The sequence below is a fragment of the Sturnus vulgaris genome, chromosome 24 (assembly GCF_052056855.1).
Source record: "Sturnus vulgaris isolate bStuVul1 chromosome 24, bStuVul1.hap1, whole genome shotgun sequence".
NCBI classification, from domain to species: Eukaryota; Metazoa; Chordata; class Aves; order Passeriformes; family Sturnidae; genus Sturnus; species Sturnus vulgaris.
In genome coordinates, this window is record NC_142266.1 from 7,288,688 (window position 1) to 7,306,419 (window position 17,732).

The 17,732-nt window shown below is 50.6% G+C and overlaps 1 protein-coding gene across 2 annotated transcripts; it reads left to right on the forward strand.

Moving 5' to 3' along the window:
• The first annotated feature begins 3,075 nt into the window (after window positions 1-3,075).
• On the forward strand, window positions 3,076-17,470 carry FAM76A (family with sequence similarity 76 member A). 2 transcript variants are annotated; one of them, XM_088178489.1, is made up of 10 exons: window positions 3,077-3,194; window positions 4,318-4,382; window positions 5,187-5,241; window positions 5,814-5,966; window positions 6,846-7,003; window positions 7,405-7,491; window positions 8,298-8,429; window positions 13,572-13,707; window positions 14,159-14,260; window positions 15,607-17,470. In XM_088178489.1, exons 1-10 carry the CDS (start codon window positions 3,114-3,116, stop codon window positions 15,691-15,693), a joined length of 1,056 nt encoding a protein of 351 aa, XP_088034615.1. In that variant the 5' UTR covers window positions 3,077-3,113; the 3' UTR covers window positions 15,694-17,470. The 2 variants fall into 2 exon arrangements, with proteins under 2 accessions (XP_014746057.1, XP_088034615.1); XM_014890571.2 differs by lacking the exon at window positions 8,298-8,429 and having other exon boundaries at window positions 3,076-3,194.
• Window positions 17,471-17,732: the final 262 nt, after the last annotated feature.

Consider the following 17,732-nt stretch of genomic DNA (forward strand, 5'->3'; position numbering starts at 1 on the left):
CCTGCCCTCGGCTGTCCTGGATACAGCATTTCCCCCCGAGGCAGCTGTGCTCCAGCACAGACCTCTGTGCAGCAATGCCAGGTGGTCAGAAAATGTGCTCCAGCCCAAAATCTGGCTGCCTTTCCCTGCTGGATGAATTATCTGTGAAAACCTCTCACGGCTCGCACAAAACAAGGTAATTATTCAGCAGGCGGGGGATACGCAGAGCCAGAATATGAAATTATTATCTGTTAGTGATTTACAGAGAACCACAGACGGTGTCAAGGAACAGCAGCTGAATCAAACTTGCTTTGGCAACCTCGTGGCTCCCAAATGCTCCAGGCGACCCAGAGGGGCTGATGGAGAGCTCACAGCAGTACCCCTGTGCCCGGGGGAGGGGGCTCCTGGGGGTCTCACTCTCCCCACGACAGAGCCAGGTGGTCCACGAAGGGGAAGGATGTGCTTTACATAAAACCCTGAGATTTCAGGATGGCAAGGACCATGATGCAGGGGAGCTTTTGATGTTTTACACAGTAACCAGAGGTTTTTGGGGCACAAATAGAAGATGTCCCTGCCCATGGCAGGCATTAGAGCAAGATAACCTTTCCTTCCTTCCAACCCAAACCATTCCACAGCAAACGGGTGCATCTGACAGATCTGAACAGCCTCCTAAACTCTGAAGGCTGGAAACTGCTTTGCTGCCAGTGCAGCTCTGCTGGAAAATCACCGAGGCAGCGGCTTTCCAAGCGTTTCTTCTCACACTTCCTTCAGTAGCAGCTTTGCAAACTCTCTTCCTCAGCCAAATGCTTCTCCCTTGGCACCCGTGATTGCTCTGGCAGGTTTGTTGTTCACATTCTCAAACCAAACCATTCCTTGTCCTTCAGCCCCAGGTATTTGCCACTCCATACCCCCCACACCCTGACTTTTAGGTTTTAATTGATAGGGTAAGGGGGAATGGATTCAAACTGAAAAAGGGGAGGGTTAGATTTTATTTTAGGAAAAAATTCTTCCCTGTGAGGGTGGGCAGGCCCTGGCACAGGGTGCCCGTGGAAGCTGTGGTTGCCCCTGGATCCCTGGCACTGCCCAGGGCCAGGCTGGACAGGGCTGGGAACAGCCTGGGACAGTGGAAGGTGTCCCTGACATGGCAGGGGTGGCACTGAGTGGTCTTCAAGGTCCCTTCCAACCCATCTCAGGATTCCATGATTTACTGTAACAGAGTGCAGGCGGTGCTGCCCTTCTCCAGGTGTGCTGTCAAACCCCAAAATCCGAGCATCCCCAGCCTTCCACCTCCTCATCCCACAAAACCCTTCCCCGGAGCACGGCAGCCCCTGCACAGCGAGGAGGGGTTTGTTCCCAGCCGGCCCTGCCAAGCTCTGCCTCCTGCTTCCCACTGACGGACATTTCCCAATCACAGCCCAGCATCCCGCACAAAGCAACTCATGTCATGAAATTAAGTATTTCTCCTACACACAGCACATTTGCCCGGTGATTAAAACGAGTCCCCGAGGTAGCCAAGCACAGCAGAATTCCGGTTCATTATGCACACCCACGCAGCCAAGCTAAAAACCCAAGACACTCCCCCAGTCCTTCTTGGGAAAGCCTGAGCAGCTCAGATTTCAGCTTCACCACTTGCACCAGCCGGGACTGGGAATACTCTGTCATCTGGTGTAGGAAAAAAGGTAAGGACAGAAGTTTCCCAAAGATTTCAAGGTATCCCTTATGGTCTGAGAAAGAGGGAAGGGTGTAGGAGCACAGGAATGCCGAGCAAATGGAGCAGATCACACAACTGTGAGTGGTTACTGCCTTTTGCTCATTCCATCTTGGATTTAGGATGAACTTTTAACACCAAAACGTCTTAATTTCCCCCATTTCTCAAAGCACCTGTTCTATGTCACGTTTCACAAAATGACAACTACTTGATGAAAAAAAGAGAACAACTATTGCATATGTGCAGTGTATGATCTGTCCTTGCTGCAGCAGCTTGAGTCCAACCCCATTCCCAAGATGAAACGGGGCCAAATCTTTTCCGTATTCCCTGCTGGAGCTGCTCCCAAGCTGCGGTGTGAGCACAGGGAGCTGCAGTTTGCTCTGACCCCATTAGGGGCCGAGCCACCCGTGAAATCAGCGCGGGCTGTGCCTGGGACTCGGGGACGAGCAGCTGCAGCTGCTGGAGTCAGAGCAAAGGGGAAGCACGTTCACATGGAGGTTTTCCTTTCCCTGCAGACACAACCTCCTGCCTCATTCTCTCTTCCTCCCATTCTCTTTCTCTCCAGGCACAATATTCCCAGTGCCCCTGCCCTGCTGGTGTCTCCAGCCCTCCCTCGAGCAGGAGGCTCTGCTCCTTCTCACCTCCATTCTCAAGGTGGAGACACCTTCTCCTCCTTCTCATCAAATTCCTCTGTTCTTTTCCTTCTTCCCTCCAGTCCTGACCCTCGTCCACCCACCTCCACAGAGACCTTCCGTGCCTGCACCAGCTCTAATCCCAGCCCAGCCCTAATCCAGGCTCCCCTCCCCTGTCCCATGCCAGCCACGGCTGTCCCTGTCACCTCGTCCTGCTTTAGCCCTGCCACCACCCCTTCACCCTCCCCTCCTCTCCTGCGCCCAGCTCAGCCCCTCCTAACCCCAGCCTGGCTCAGCCCAGCTCAGCCCCTTCTCCCAGCACTGTCCGGGCTCAGCTCAGCCCCACTCGTCCCTGGCCTGGCTCAGCTCAGCCTCTTTTCCCAGCCTTGGTCCACTTCAGCCCTGCCCATGTCCCGTTCCCCTGTCCTGTCCTGTCCATGTCCCGTTCCCGTTCCCCTGTCCATGTCCATGTCCCGGTTCCCGTCCCCGCTCCCATGTCCGGCCCTGCCCACTCTCTTTTCCCAGACCCCGCCCCCTTTCTCTGCACGAGATCTCGCGCGATCTCCCTCACTCGTCGCGTCACGCGGGGCCTAGAGGTGACGTCACCGCGCCGCCCGTGACGCTAACGCTTCCGCGGCGCGGCGCCCCGCCCCCTGAGTGACGGCACAGTCACCAATGAAACGCGGCCGGGGCGTGACTGATGCGGCGCGCGGCCAATGGACGGCGGGCGGGGGCGGTGCCGCGCGGGCCGGGCGGGCGGGCGGGCCGGCCGCGCCTGTCAGCGGGGCGGCGGGATGGCGGCGCTGTACGCCTGCACCAAGTGCCACCAGCGCTTCCCCTTCGAGGCGCTCAGCCAGGGCCAGCAGCTCTGCAAGGTCCAGGAGAGGGGCTGGGGGCGGGCTGTGAGGGGGCTGTGGGGGCAGGTCTGTGAGGGAGCTTGTGGGGGCTAATTTGGGAGGAGGCCTTTGGGAGAGGAATCTGAAGGGGGCTGTGGGGGAAATGGGGGGGTGATCTGTGAGGAGATTTGAGCAGGGTGGTCTGTGAGGAGATTTGGGGTAGATGAGGGGTAGAGGGCCTTCTGGAGCATTGTTTGTGAGGGAGAGCAAGCAAGGGAGTGTTTTCAGGGGGTGTGTGGGTTGTTAGAGGGACTGAGGATAATTGGAGAGCTGTTTGTGGGGAGATCCTGGGAGTATTTATGAAGACTGGGGCCTTGAGGTGTCAGTTGGGGGTCTGTGGGTGGGCAGTGGGAGGGTGTGGATGAGGGGATTTGGGGAGGTTCTGAGGGGCTGCAGCATGGGGCTAAAGCCTAGGGGCTGTTAGGGGAATGTGTTGAAGGGCTGTTTAGGGGAGCTGTATGTCAGGGGGACCTGAGGGCACTGGAGGCAGTTTGGAGGTGCTGAGGGTATTTGGAGGCTGCTGGAGTGGAAGTCATGGGATTGTTGTGGGGAATAGAGGGGAGGTGGGAGCTGTTCCTGAGCAAAGGTCTGGGAGATGTGGGGACATTGACAGGAAGTCTGATGGTGTCTTGAAAGGAGTAAGGTACGTTTTGGGGACAGTCTGAAGGGGTGGGGAAGAACAAGATCAAATAGGGGATGAAACAGGGCACACGGGGCAGGACCTGGAGTAGCCTGGGATCACTGAGGCTGGGACAAAGCAGGTGAACGCAGGGGAAGCTAGGATGGGAGGAGAGCGCAGCCAGATGTACAGGGAGCTGGTGAATACCTGAGGCAGAGCTGTGTTCCTGCCCTGGGAGCCAGGGCCATCCCGTGACCCTGCTCTGTGGGTGTGGGGCACAAATGAGCCCTGCTGGTGGCTCTGCATTCATGCCTGGCTCACCTGTGACACATGCCATTCCCATCACCCTTCCTCTTCTCTCAGCATGACTGTGCAGGGAGGAAGTGTTTGCAAGTGTGGGGATATGGTGGGAGTGGAGGGCAGCAGGAGCTCTGGGATTTGGGGAGCAGCACTGCACCTCATGGAACACTTCTGTTGTTGCAGGAGTGCCGGATTGCTCATCCCATTGTTAAATGCACTTACTGCAGGACTGAATTCCAGCAGGAAAGGTAAATGCTTGCTGTACTGGGGAGATCCAGGTTTCCTGTAGAACGATCACACCCTGGGAACTGGAATGCTTCCACACCTTCGTTGACTGAGCCTTACCTGTAGATTGTTGCAGTGGAAGACTTGGGGGACCTTTGGCCACCTCTGAAGGTCTGCTGGGCAAGCTGGAGTGTCTGTAGTGCACTTGGATGACACCTTTTGCTTGGGTTTTTTTTTCAGTCAGAGCTCAGATGCATCTTCCAGGGAAGGATATGGGTGCATCTTTCCATGAGTTTTCCTCTTACCTTATGTCTGGTATTCAACATTCATTTCCTGCTATGTGTCCTTTAGCTGAGATCTTGTCTTTTTGCATTTTGACAAGTTGTGTAGCTGTCAGAGGGAGGATTGGTGACCTCAGAGCTGTGTGTGGCCGTTGTGTGAGGTGTTCCTTCCTGTGTTTGTTGGACAAATATACCTCTGGCCTCTCCTGTGACCTCTTGAGTGGAGCCTGCCCTGATGCTGAATCACTCATGCTGCCAATTAGTCAGTGATCAAATCCTGTGTTTGTGTGGACAAAAACCTGGTGTCATCTGGAGATGCCTTAATTAAAGGATACTTCCTAGTAATGCCACTTTTTGGCCATTTATCCTCAGCCAGATGGGACAGGAAAAACACTTTGGTATCCGAGTCCCTGGAGAGGTTGAATCCAGCCGAGGGGAGGTTGGAATCCTGAGCAGGGATCCTGGGATCCCAACCAGGCATCCTAAACACAGAGGTTTCATTTTCTATTGGAATGTGTTAATAGAATGATCTGTTCTTTCTAACAGCAAAACCAACACGATATGCAAGAAGTGTGCTCAGAACGTGAAGCTCTATGGCACAGTAAGTGAGGGGGCTCAGCCTCTCTTCCTTTCATCTCTCTCGTTTTTATCCTGCTGAAATCCCAGAGCAGTTTATGGGCTGCCTCGGCTGTAAGAGCATGACTGATCAATAATATGGGTCACTCAAGTGTGAAGCTTTGACTTTTTCTCTTCTTTTAGCACAAAAAAGAGCTGTGCATCGTTTGAGACCAGGAAATGATCTGCTTGATACCCAGTAGAAACAAGACTGTGCTTACACAGACTGAGGTTGCTGCAGGAAGCAGTGATAAATCTTCATTTCCTGCTTGTCTGAAATCTGAAATAGAGATTTTGATTGGTTCTATTTTGGTGTTAGACATTTTTCTAAAGATTTCACAGTGCTTGATAAATGGTCTGAGTGCCATGGCTAAATACATTTAGCTGGAGACTGGGGGTCTAAATGGAGTTTTGTCTCCTGGATCAGCATTATACTCTGCATAGAATAAGGAAACAAAAGTTTGAAATTATGGTTTAATTTTAAAGTGTTAATTTTATTAACACTGCTCGTTCCCATTGTAGTTAGAAGGCTGTAACAGTTGTTCTTATTTTTTAAAGCCAAAACCCTGCCAGTACTGCAACATCATAGCAGCATTTATTGGAAACAAATGCCAGCGTTGCACCAACTCAGAGAAGAAGTATGGCCCTCCTCACTCGTGTGAGCAGTGCAAGCAGCAGTGTGCATTTGACCGGAAGGATGACAGGAAGAAGGTCAGTATTTGTGTGAAAGAAGGCTGAAAAGGCAAAAGGGCTGATCACAGTGATCCTCTGCCCATCTTCCTTACATCTTCTGCAGCATTTCTGACAGGACAAGGAGGAAAGGCTTCAGACTGACAGATGGCAGGGAGAGATGGGATATTGGGAAGGAATTGTTCCCTGCGAGGATGGGAGGCCCTGGCACAGGGTGCCCAGAGCAGCTGTGGCTGCCCCATCCCCAGAAGTGCCCAAGGCCAGGCTGGACAGGGCTGGGAGCAGCCTGGGACAGTGGAAGGTGTCCCTGCCCATGGCAGGGGTGAGACTGGATGAGCTTTTAGGTCCCTTCCCACCCAAACCATTCCGTGATCCATGTCTCTTGGTTATGAAACGTTTTCCTAGAGCTGAGCTTTGCTCTGGTTTAGAGCTGTTTAATCTTTGAACCCCTATGTGCCTCTGCCAGATCGTCTAAGAAAGATCTCTTGAATTTGGCCCAAGAGCTAGCAGAGGAGCAGAGACCTCTGAATGAAGTGTGAGGGGCTGTCTGGGGAGAGGCGTGGGGAATGATATTTGTTCCATAGCCTGAGGAGCTACAGGTGTCATACCTCCACCAGGAAACCCCTTCCATGCCTTCTGTATGTGAGTGCACTGTAGGAGGCGTGTCTTGTCTTCCCGAGGTTTGGAATGCTGCAGGGATAATCCATGCCCTGCTCAGCCTCCTGGAGCAGACATCCATGCTGTTTTGGTCTCGAGTGACTGCCTGTCCATTCAGAGGATTCTTTTTAAATCCCTGCTTGTTCATATGTGACCCTAAGCTTGAAAGTGCTTCATGTCTTTTCTCTATTTGTTTTGTGGGCAGGAAGAAAGACCAAAACTTCTTTCTGTCTCCTGTTCCAGGTGGATGGAAAGCTGCTGTGCTGGTTGTGCACCCTGTCCTATAAACGAGTCCTGCAGAAGACCAAAGAGCAGTGCAAACACCTGAGCAGTTCTTCCCGAGCCAGCCTGCAGGAGAAGGAGCAGTTCAGTAGGCTCAGCAGTGGCAGCCACTATAACAGGTGACCTTGGGGAGGGCTTTGGGCAGGGTTTGAGTTCAGGATGATCTGGCTGAGTCACACTTTGCTGTTTTGCAAACCTCACCGTGCTGGTACAGCCTTGTGCTTCTTAGTGATCCAACTTACTGAACTTGTGCACTATGAAAGCAGAGTTGCATTTGTAAAATTTAATTATTAAAATGCAGATTTTAAGCAGGAGTTCTTCACCTACGTGCTGCTCTGACTCATTGTTTTCTGTTTATTTTTAGTCTCCAGCTACTCTTCGAGGAATGATTTTTTTTATCGTTTTAGCACTGGGAAATACAGTTTTAATAGGATCAAAGTGGGTGGGAATATTTATCTGCCTCTCTGTCTTAGTCTGAAAGTCATTCAGGTTCTGACATACAATTTCCTCCTTTTTCTAGCCAGAAAACCTTATCCACGTCTTCCATTCAGAATGAAATCCCAAAGAAGAAAGCCAAGTTTGATGCCATATCTGCCAATGGTGACAGGTGAGCCTGTTACATGGGGAAATTGTGGGCGGGTTTAGTTTGCTGAGTTTATATAAGACAGAGTTGTGTGTGAATATCAGGAAGCTCTTATGCTAGAGCAGGGGCCTTAGGCTTTGAGACCTCGGGGGGCTGCCCTAGAACCTGCAGGCCAGTGCTACCTGGAATCTAGATATAGATTGGAAGAGGAAAAGAATACTGAGCACATCTATCTGCATGGATGGAGCAGATGGAGGTGATGGTTGGCTGAATTCCCCAATAGGCAGGAAAATTGCAGCCAGACCACCTTCATTGTCTCTCTCTTGCAGTGACAGGGAGAGAGGGGCTGGTGAGGCCTGCAGGTTTTGTGCTTTAAGGTCTGGCAGACTGATCTGCAGGGAGAGCCTCAGAAGACAGGAGGAGATTCAGACCCACTTTCCATGTCCCCTCCAGCCTTTGGGGGAGACACAAGCAATCAAACAGCTTTGCTTGAGAGGTGGTGAACTCCCCATCCTGGAGATGTTCCAGGCCAGGTTGGATGGGTCATGGAGTGACTTTGTCTAGTGGAAGGTGTCCCTTCCCATGGCAGGGGGATGGAACAAGATGCTTTTTAACATTCGTTCCAGCCCAAACCATTCCATGATTCCCTGATTCTAGGGAAGCATCCGACCCCATTCTGCTGTCACACTTGATGCTGGATCATGTTGATGCCAACTGCCTGTGCAGTGGAATGGGAGTCACTAGCAGAAACAGGAGATTGAGGTGGATTTGTATTTTTATGATCTTGTACATGCATATTTTCATTCCTGCCTTTCCTCTCTGATTCTCAGCGTTCCTTCCTCTCCCGAGATGCTTTGCCCCCTTATCCAGAGGGCCCCGTCCACGTTGGCGCAGTGGGCTGCTTCCCAACAGACTCTCGGGGCCCACCATTGTCCTGTTGCTCAAGGCATTGACATCCTGAAGTGAGATCACCTGTTGTTTTCTCCCCTCCCTCCAACTGCCTCACACACGGGAACTCTCCCTGTCCACGGATCTCTTTCTAAACAGCAGGGATTCGGGAGCATGGACCAGAGCATAGTTAGTGACAAAGGGTTTGTTAAAGCCACTGGTAATGAATCAATCACTGCCTGCCTTCAATGTCTCTGAGATCACGCAGGATCCTACAGATCCTGTTGACACCTTGTCACTGTATAATGCTCCCATGGGAAATGCCCATCCCTGGAAGTGTTCATGGCCAGGCTGGATGGGACTTGGGGCAACCTCATCTAGTGGAAGGTGGCCCTGCCCATGACAGGGGCGCAGAATGAGATGAGCTTTAAAGTCCCTTCCAGCCCAAACCATTCTGTGGTTCTGTGAAATAGAACTTTAATAATTTTACAGGCTCCCATGGAGTGGTCTGAAACACCTTTTATCATCTGAGCAGCATTTTCAGTTAAAAGCTGGAAAAATTTAAGGACTGATTGTGACTTAGGAGCCCTGGCTGAGTGCAGAGTAGCTAGAATTCAGTTGCCTTCAGTGCTGGTGGAAGCAGAGAAGAGAATGGAAACAGGGCCCTGGTAGAACTGGTGCAGCCTGTCCTGGTGCAGCTTTCCCTCTGGAGAAGTGGCTGCTCTGGGCTGTGGGACAGCACCAGCTGTTTTTACCTCCTCATTAAATCTTGGGCTGCGATCTCATAACTCATTGTAACAGCCCTGCTGGCTTAAAAATACCCCAAAAGCAGAATGTCCTGTGCTCTGGATTGGTCAGCTATTTGTTTGGAAAACAGGAGCATGTATTGAAGGAATCAAGGGCCTTCCTTTGCTCTCAAGTCAGATATTGTCAGTCTGGCTCCTGTCAAGGCTGTAGGCCTCGCCACAGGCTTTTTTTGATGAGTTCCAGTAACAAACCAAGTGTAAATTTAGCAACTAAAGAGCTTCAGCAACGTGCAGCAGAAAAGGAAAGCTGCAACTGCTTTAAATAGACAAATGGCTGCATGTCTTGAGTGGAATAATAATAACGGGGGTTCCTTAAGTGTGGGTTTGGAGTTGCTGAGGGTTCTTTCATGAGGTGAACCCCCAAATCCCTCCCCTTTTATACAACTATCAGATTGTCCCTCCCAGAGTCACCTTGGTGTCTGGGGCACAGCCTGAGCGTGCAGTTAAGGTCTGCTGCAGCACAGGGGTATTTGCAGCAGCAGCAGAGTCTGGAGTAAGGTGACACAACCAGCACCTCCTCCCTGCTGAGATCAGCCCCAGCTTCCTGTGCCCTGGCTCCTGGCTCCAGCCAAACCTCTGGTGTAGTCCTCAGCTGGGCAAAATTTGGGCATATTTGAGCTCAGCTGACTTTGGCAACACCTTCAGCCAGGGTCCAGCTTATCTGAAATTACTGCCTCTTCTTGGCTATGGTAGAAATTCCTTTACTGTGTCATACTGAATTCCCTCTGTGTTTTTGTTTACGTATTTCAGAGTGATTGTTGCTCACAGTGGCTATGATACGTGGACAGGGTGATTGACCTCCAGCAGTCATTTAAAGGGTGGTGTTGGATGGTTTGTTCTGTGTGAGTTCTGGGAGGAGCAAGCAGCTCTGTCCCTGCTGCACTGGGAATAGTTTTGTCTCCCAGTGACTGACAGAACATCTTGCAGCAGGCCTGGCCTTGTTAATCCTTCTGTGCTGCCAGTGCCCCTTGGTGCTGTGCTTCCCAGCACGCTGGCCTCACCTCCAGCCCCTGGAGCTGTGCTGGTCCTGACTGGGCACTCTCGGTGTCCCCATCCTCTTGTGCCAGTGCTAGCAAAGTGTTTCCGTGCTGCAGACTCTGCAGATGGGCACACTGCAGTCCCTTCTCCTGTCACTGCAGACAAGGTGCTAAATTGTGCTTGTAACACCAGGCAGTGACAGCACTGCTGGCAGGGGGGAGGGCAGCGGTGCCTCAGGGTGCTCAGCAGTGAAGTTCATTTGTAAAAAGGTTCTTATTTGCATAGGAAAGTCCTGGCACAGTTTAAAGCTCTGTGACTTGGGTTGTACTGCTCTGAGCAGAGGATGTTCTTCATAGAATCCCAGAGTGGTTTGAGTTGGAAGGGACCTTAAAGCACATCTCATTCTGCCCCCCTCCATGGGCAGGGCCACCTTCCACTATCCCAGGTTGCTCCAAGCCCTGTCCAACCTGGCCTTGGACACTTCCAGGGATGGGACAGCTACAGCTGCTCTGGGCAAACTGCCACCCTCACGGGGAAGAATTCCTTCCCAATATCCCATCTATTCCTGCCCTCTGTCAGTCTGAAGCCTTTCCTCCTTGTCCTGCCACACCAGGCTCTTGTCCCAAGTTCTTCTCCAGCTCTCCAGGAGCCCCTTTAGGCACTGGAATGGGCTCTAAGGATTCCCCAGAGCCTTCTCTTCTCCAGGCTGAGCACCTTCAGCTCTCCAGCCTGGGTTCAGAGCAGAGGCCTCCAGCTCTTGGAACATCTCTGTGGCCCCATCTGGGCTCTCCCCAGCGGCTCCACACCCTCCTGTTGCTGGGGGCCCAGAGCTGGAGGCAGCTCTGCAGGTGGCTTTTGTCTAAAGTGAAGTGTGGATGCTGGTTTATGCCTGGTCTGTGCCTTTTCATGCCAGCCTGACTTGAATAGCAAAATCTTTAAGCTTGGCGTTTGCTTTGCCTAATTTCTGCCACTTAACAGGTGTGGAGTTTGAGGCAGTCAATTTGGTTTCTGTTCCAGTCAATATAGAAAAGCAGGTGCCTTGGGAACAGCTCCATTTTTGTCCTCTGTCTCTGCTGAAAACAGCAGGAGCTCATAATTTCCCTTTAATTAGCAGTGTGCATTTTAGGCTGTTCAAACATGGAGAGGTCATGTCCCCCTTACCTATCTCAAGGGGCTGGATCTTGAGTTTATTTAGTTTATTTGTAGAAGAAATTACTTTTTTTTTTTGTTGGTTGGTTGAATTCTTGATCCTGTTTGTTAAAGGAAAAGACTGACTTGTTTTTGGCAGTTTTCCTTTGAATTTTGGTGTCTCAGGCTGCCTCTGTAACGTGGGGTTAAACACAGAGGAACCTTTCATTACTATCTTGTCAGTCTTTAAAAAATACAAAAGAAGAGGGAAAAAATATCTGCTTCTTTATTTAGCACCTTAACACATTTGAAGGGGCATTTTGCAGCAACTGGACAGGAAAATACCTGCCTGGTATTTTATTCCCCTCCAGGAGGAGATCTCAAGTTCCCCACTGGTGGATGCAGAGCCCTCAGAGCGCCAGGGACAGGTGCTCTGTGCCAGGCTGTGACCCTGCTGTCCCTTCCTTCTTCCCATGGGGTGGCAGGGCTGGCACTCAGCTCCCTGCCTTCGCGCTGTGCTGGGCAGCAGCAGCTGCCAGGCAGGGAATTTTTCCTGCTGGAGCTGCTCAGGGAAATGTGGACATCTCGTGGCACTCTTTATCACCCCAGGGCATGGCAGGAGGGAAGCGTGCCTGGGCAAAGGAATGGTGTGTCAAGGGGTTGTTTTCAGCCAGAGGGAATCAGTTCTTTCTTTTCTCTGTGGAGGCTGTTGGTTTTTTTGTTGTTGTTTTGTTTTTCCTTCCTTCTCTCCTCCCCAGCATATTTGCACTGAGTGGGAAATTAAAGCTGCTCTTAATAAAGTGCTTGCACACAGGAAGGTGCTGGAGCACCCACTATCATCTTGCACAGCCTCCACTTGGGAAAACTATTGGGAAAGTTTTAAATTGGAATTGTTCTGTGCTGGTGTGTGGGTATGAACGTCTCTGCCTAGCACAGAGCTGGATCCAGTGTGCCCAGAGAGCTGCCACATGTCACTGTGGACTCTGCTGTCAGCATGGTTTAGCCACGCAGGGCTCTTCTGCTGCGGGCTGTCTCCTGCAGGCCCTCAGTTCTGAGTTTTCCTCTGGCAGGTTTTCTCTCCCAGTGCCTCAGGGCCATCCTCTGACTCAGATCTGGGAAGCTGCCTCTGCTTAGTTTCCCTCTGTAGATCCCCAGCACAGTGGGGGAGCAAGCCTTTTCCCCTGCCACATCCTTACTAATGAGTCCTGTCAAAGCAGACTGTAGTGCTTTTAATTAGAAAATGGATCATTTCCAGGTGCTAGGGGAGACCCCGTGTGAAGTGAGCAGCGAGTACTCTCTGCCTTAGGGTACAGGCTGGGGACTGGAAGCTCAGAGGTAGAAACATCCTGGAGAGAGGCAGAATTTTGGGTTGAGACCATGCCTTCCCCACTCAGCTTTAGAGCTGAGTGTTGACCTACTCTGAAGGCTTTTAAAAAAGAGTCAGGCTTAGGGTGACCCTGATGATTTATCTTTTATTTATCTGATAACATCCAGACTTGAAGTCATCTTCTAGGTGAAGCTTTGTTGTCTTATTATTGTTCAGTTTTTATACAGCAGTTTCAGGTGTGTGTGGCTGGGAGTGTGCTGCCCACTTAGCATGAGGAGATAAAAATCAGCTTTAGGGATGAAACGGAAGGCAGGGAAAATCGGCTGGGCTCCCTGGGCCGTGTGGCCGCAGCTTGTTGTATCCTATGATCTGGCAAATTCCTGTAGCACAGGGCTGCGTGTGCCTGCCTGGGGCACTGCAGGGAGATTTGTGACTTAGCAGTGCAGCAGTGACTCAGGCACAGATAACTGCTGATGGTTGCTTAGATTTAGAGTACCTGGTGGTGTGCAGTGATGTGCTCAGCTATTTCTCTGTCTTCTTGGAGAGTTTTTCCTACTCTGAAATAATGAAGCTTCTCCCTAAATTGCTTTATCGTGGCAGAATCATATTATAAGGTCCAGTATGTTTTTTACCCCTTTTCCTTGTTCAGGACAATGTAGCTGTTTCCCTTTGCTCTGTTTGTTGAACTTGGAGGTTATTTGTTTCTCTTTCATGTTCCCTCCTTGCTAGAATGTTTGTTTACATTCAGTGTGAAGTTTTGCAGTGCATCCAAGGACTGCTTGTGAGCAGAGATTTCCAAAGGGATACATAAAGTTTAATTCTCTCTCTGATTGCTGTCTTCTACACTTTGGTTTGAAAAAGGATCGTGAATGATGGTGAAATGATTCCCATTCTCCTTTGAGTGCATCTATGGGAGTTTCCCTGCCTTAGTGTAGAGGAGGGATTTGTTGAGAGCCTCTCCCTGTTCTTTGCTGCAGTTTTTCTCCTGACCTTGCCCTGGACTCCCCTGGCACCGACCACTTTGTCATCATTGCCCAGCTGAAGGAGGAAGTGGCTACTTTAAAAAAGATGCTTCACCAGAAGGATCAGATGATTTTGGAGAAGGAGAAGAAGGTACAGTCCTTGGCTTGCTTCCTCCCCAGCAGGCTGACATGTTCTCACAGTTCACACTCTGACACAGCCTGTTTTTTTATCTTGGAGTTAACATGTCTGGCTGTTTCCAGGCTGCCTCCTTTCCAAAGCCAAAGAGGCTCTCTGGACCCACCCAGAGGATCTCATTTCATAAAGGGTCATTTCCTGACCACTTGGAGACCTCTGTGTGTGGGCAAGGCTGGGAATAAACATGCTGCTGCTTGGAGAAATGCAGTGCTGGCCTTTGCTGTTGCTCTGTGCTCTCAGTGACACAGTTCTGCTCTCGTTGCAGTCCCCCAGCACTGCCAGCATGTCTGTGACCTCAGCCGGTGTCACACACCTTCTGTAGAGACACTTTCTGTGGCAGGGGCTCTGTGGGGAGGGCAGTTGTTGCCTCTTTCAGCTCACTTGCTCCTTCCTGGTTTCTGCACAGATCACAGAGCTGAAAGCTGACCTGCAGTACCAAGAATCACAGATGAGGGCAAAGATGAACCAAATGGAGAAGACACACAAGGAGGTCATGGAGCAATTACAGGTGACAGCATTTTTTGTTTAATTTGCTGAGCTGTGTTGTAACCAGGAGTGACCGAGGACATTCCTGAGCTGTGTCCAGGAGGGACTGAGGACACTCCTGATCAGAGCACCCCGTGAGCTCCTGCACACAGATCTCTGCTAATGCTTCTCAGCCCTGTCCTACAGCCTCTGTGCTGCCAGGCAAGCCCCTCCCGAGCTCTGCATTGCATCCCGACCACCATTCACACCTACCTTGCTGCTCTCTACTCAGGCTCACACTTCCTGTGTTGTAAAGTGCTATGTTATGTCCCTTATGGACTAGACAGGAACCATCAAACTCATCTTAGTTATTGACAAAATCAGGTTTGAACCTGTTTCTCCAGTCTGCAGAACCTTTGTCAGCTCCCTGAACCTCTAAATCACCTCCCTGTGATTTGTGTGAGCAGTAACCAGAGAGAACAAAGGAACAATTGGCAGTTCTTTTAGCCCTGTATCTCCAGTCCAAATAAAGAAGTCCCTGAGCTGATGGAAGCAGGGAGGGCAGGATTCTTGTCATGGCTGTGGAAACACAGCAGACTGTCAGCATGAATAGCTTGAGCCACCGAAGGGATCAGGTCAAAGGGGAAGAAATGAGACACAGAAATGAACTTTGCACCCTTTAATTACTCTGGGTATATAAAGATCTAAAGCCCCAGCAATGAGAGGTGGGAGGGGATGAGACAAAAGGCTTCTGTTGCCCCTGAGGAAACAGCCCCTCCTCCATCCACACCCACTCTGGGGAAGTATCCCAGTGGAAGGCAGGTTTGGGGCCTCCAGCTGCAGTCAGAGTGCTGGGGCCTGTGAGAATCCCTTCACAGGACACGTCCTTCTGCCTGGCTGAAGGCTGCAGTGTGGGAATGTGGTGTGCAGGGGGCTGGATGTGCTGTTTCTGAAGGTAAAGGAGCATCAGATCCAGGAGCAAATGTGCCCCAGCCACCTCCCTCTCTTGGGGTTTTCCATGTCTGTGCTCAGCTCAGGCTGGGACTGTCCTGAACTCTGGTCCAGACATTTTTTCTGCTAGTATTGGCTGAGTCTTTGGAAATCTTTTTCAATGATTGCAAAATCAAAGTTCAGATCCTCTCAGTGTATTGCAGGTGCCTTGAACTGTTTTTATTATTAATTTTTGAACAGTATTGTGGGTTTTATCATTTTGTCTTTGTCCTTTCCTGTGGGGCTGGCATGGGAGAGCCCTCTCTAGGGGGTTAGAGGTGAGCTCAACATCTGCCCCCGCTTTCCACCTGTCTGTGGGATGTCAGCAGCTTCTGCACAGGGATCCCAAGAGCTAATGATGATCCATGCCACTAAATACCCATTTTTCCCTGTTTGCAGGCCAAGAACAGAGAGCTCCTGAAGCAAGCAGCTGCCCTGTCAAAAGGCAAAAAGCCTGAGAAGTCAGGAGCAATAACCTCCCCTTAAAGCCAAACCCCCAGCCTGGGAGCTTTGGCCAGCATTAGCCGAGGAGCCTGGGAGCCCTGCTGGATCACTGGAAGCCCGAAGCTCTGTGTTGTCACTGTCCCACTGCTGGGGACTCCATGGGATTCCTGATGCCTGTTACCTTCTGACAGCATGCCTGAGTGTGGCCAGTTTGATCCATGGGGAGAAGTCCCAGCCTTCCTAAATCCCCCCCGAAGTACTGTTTCCTGGAAGAAATCTTTTCCTTACCAGTTGCTACCACTGCCAGCCCTTTCCATGAGCAAATAGGAACCTGCTGCATTAGAGGCTCCTTGCCTGCTGCTGTGAGGGAATTGCCATGGCCAGTTGTTCTGCAGATAAAATGGGAGCTGCATGTGGTGGGAGCTGGATTTTTTTTTTCCTTGAACTGTTCCTTCTTCAAAAGAGAATTGAGAACTCACCAGCCCAACAGATGTTCCTGGGAGGTTGTGCCACTGCCGACAACAGTTGATCCAGCTTTTTGAAGATGCTTCCAAAATGGAGGCCATGTATTTATCTTGGAAGATTTTTGTGTTTTGTTTTGTTTTTTCTTCTTTTCTCTGTCAACTTGGCAAACCAAACTGCCTGGTTTTGTGTTTCCTTGTTTTTCTGATCAGAGCTTTTGGGTTGGGAGCCAAAGTGGAATGATACAGCCCCCAACCCACCCAGAATTCTCCCTCCCAGTGCCCTGGTTACATGGTGACCTCTGGGATTTTGATGATTTCTGCAGCTTGGTGCGATCAAGTGTCTCTTACTCCATTTCTTTACACAGAGAGAGTTCAAGGCTCGGATATTCCCTCTCTTCCCCCTTTCCCTGCCCCTTCCAGATGCAGGGGCCAGGCTGGCTCCAGGAAAGCACTTACTCAGGCAGCAACCCAAGCCAGGGAGTGTTTTTTGGGGCACTCCAGGGATTTTTCTCACTGCTGATTCCAAACCAGCAGGATCAAAGGGCTATGAGAGTTCCCTGTACCAGGGATGTGCTGCCCCGAAACAGCACGGCTGCCACTGACCCTTACAGCCAGACCAGCTGGGTAGGTCCCCCCAGGCACCTCTTCTGGGGTGATTGGAGGGGGAGCACCCACAACTCCGGGCTGGCAGGAGCTCCTCAACATCCCGAACTCCAGACAGGGAGTGGAGAAACATCTCAGGGCTTGGAGACCCCCGGGCAGGGGCTGAAGGTAGGTAAGAGAACTCATGCTTTTGCTGCAGGGCGGCTGCTCCATCAGGGCTTTGATGAAGCTTTTAACTAGAGCTTGTGATTACTTTTTTTCATCCTTTTGTTTCTTATTTGTTACTAAAGTTGATTTTACTCAAAGGCACTTTTTTGGGATGATGTTGGCCTCTGGCACGGAAGGAGCATGTTTCATCGAACACTGCCATGTATTTGTTTTTGATTTTTCTAAAGAGACTTTTGATGTGAAAACAAGCAAAACCAGAAATTGTTACAAATTTGCCTGAGTGTGGCAGCTGGAAAAACTCACCCAATTTTATACTTTTAGAAAATGAAGTGCATTGGTGGGAGTTTTTTTAACTGTGGGCTTTGCTTTTTTTCCTTCCCTCAACATACAGAAATAAAAGGAGGGAGAAGGGCCCTGTAAATACTGTTCAGTTGGGTTTTTAATCGTGATAAATTGCTCCTGCCGTCGCGTAGCTGATTTGTAGCACCAACATCGTTTCTTTGTATGTTTGTAATAATGAAATTTTCAAGGGACTCTTTGATTTGTACAAATGACACCTGTAAAAGTGGTTTAAAAAAATCCTCCTCCGTGGCTGATACTTTGTTTGCTTTGAAAAGGGAAAAAACCAAACCAACCAAAGTACCTCTCCCTGCCTGGAGCTGATTTATCTCCTGCTCTAGGGTTGGGAGTTAGGGGAAGGAGACAGTGTTTTCCCATTGTTTGCTCTGCTCCTACTTTTTTTTCTATCTTTAAATGCTCCCATCAAGCCTGTTGCTAGGATCCTGGTTACTTGGTTACATCCAGCTTCCCGGGACCCATCCGGCTGTATCTGAGGAGATTATTCCT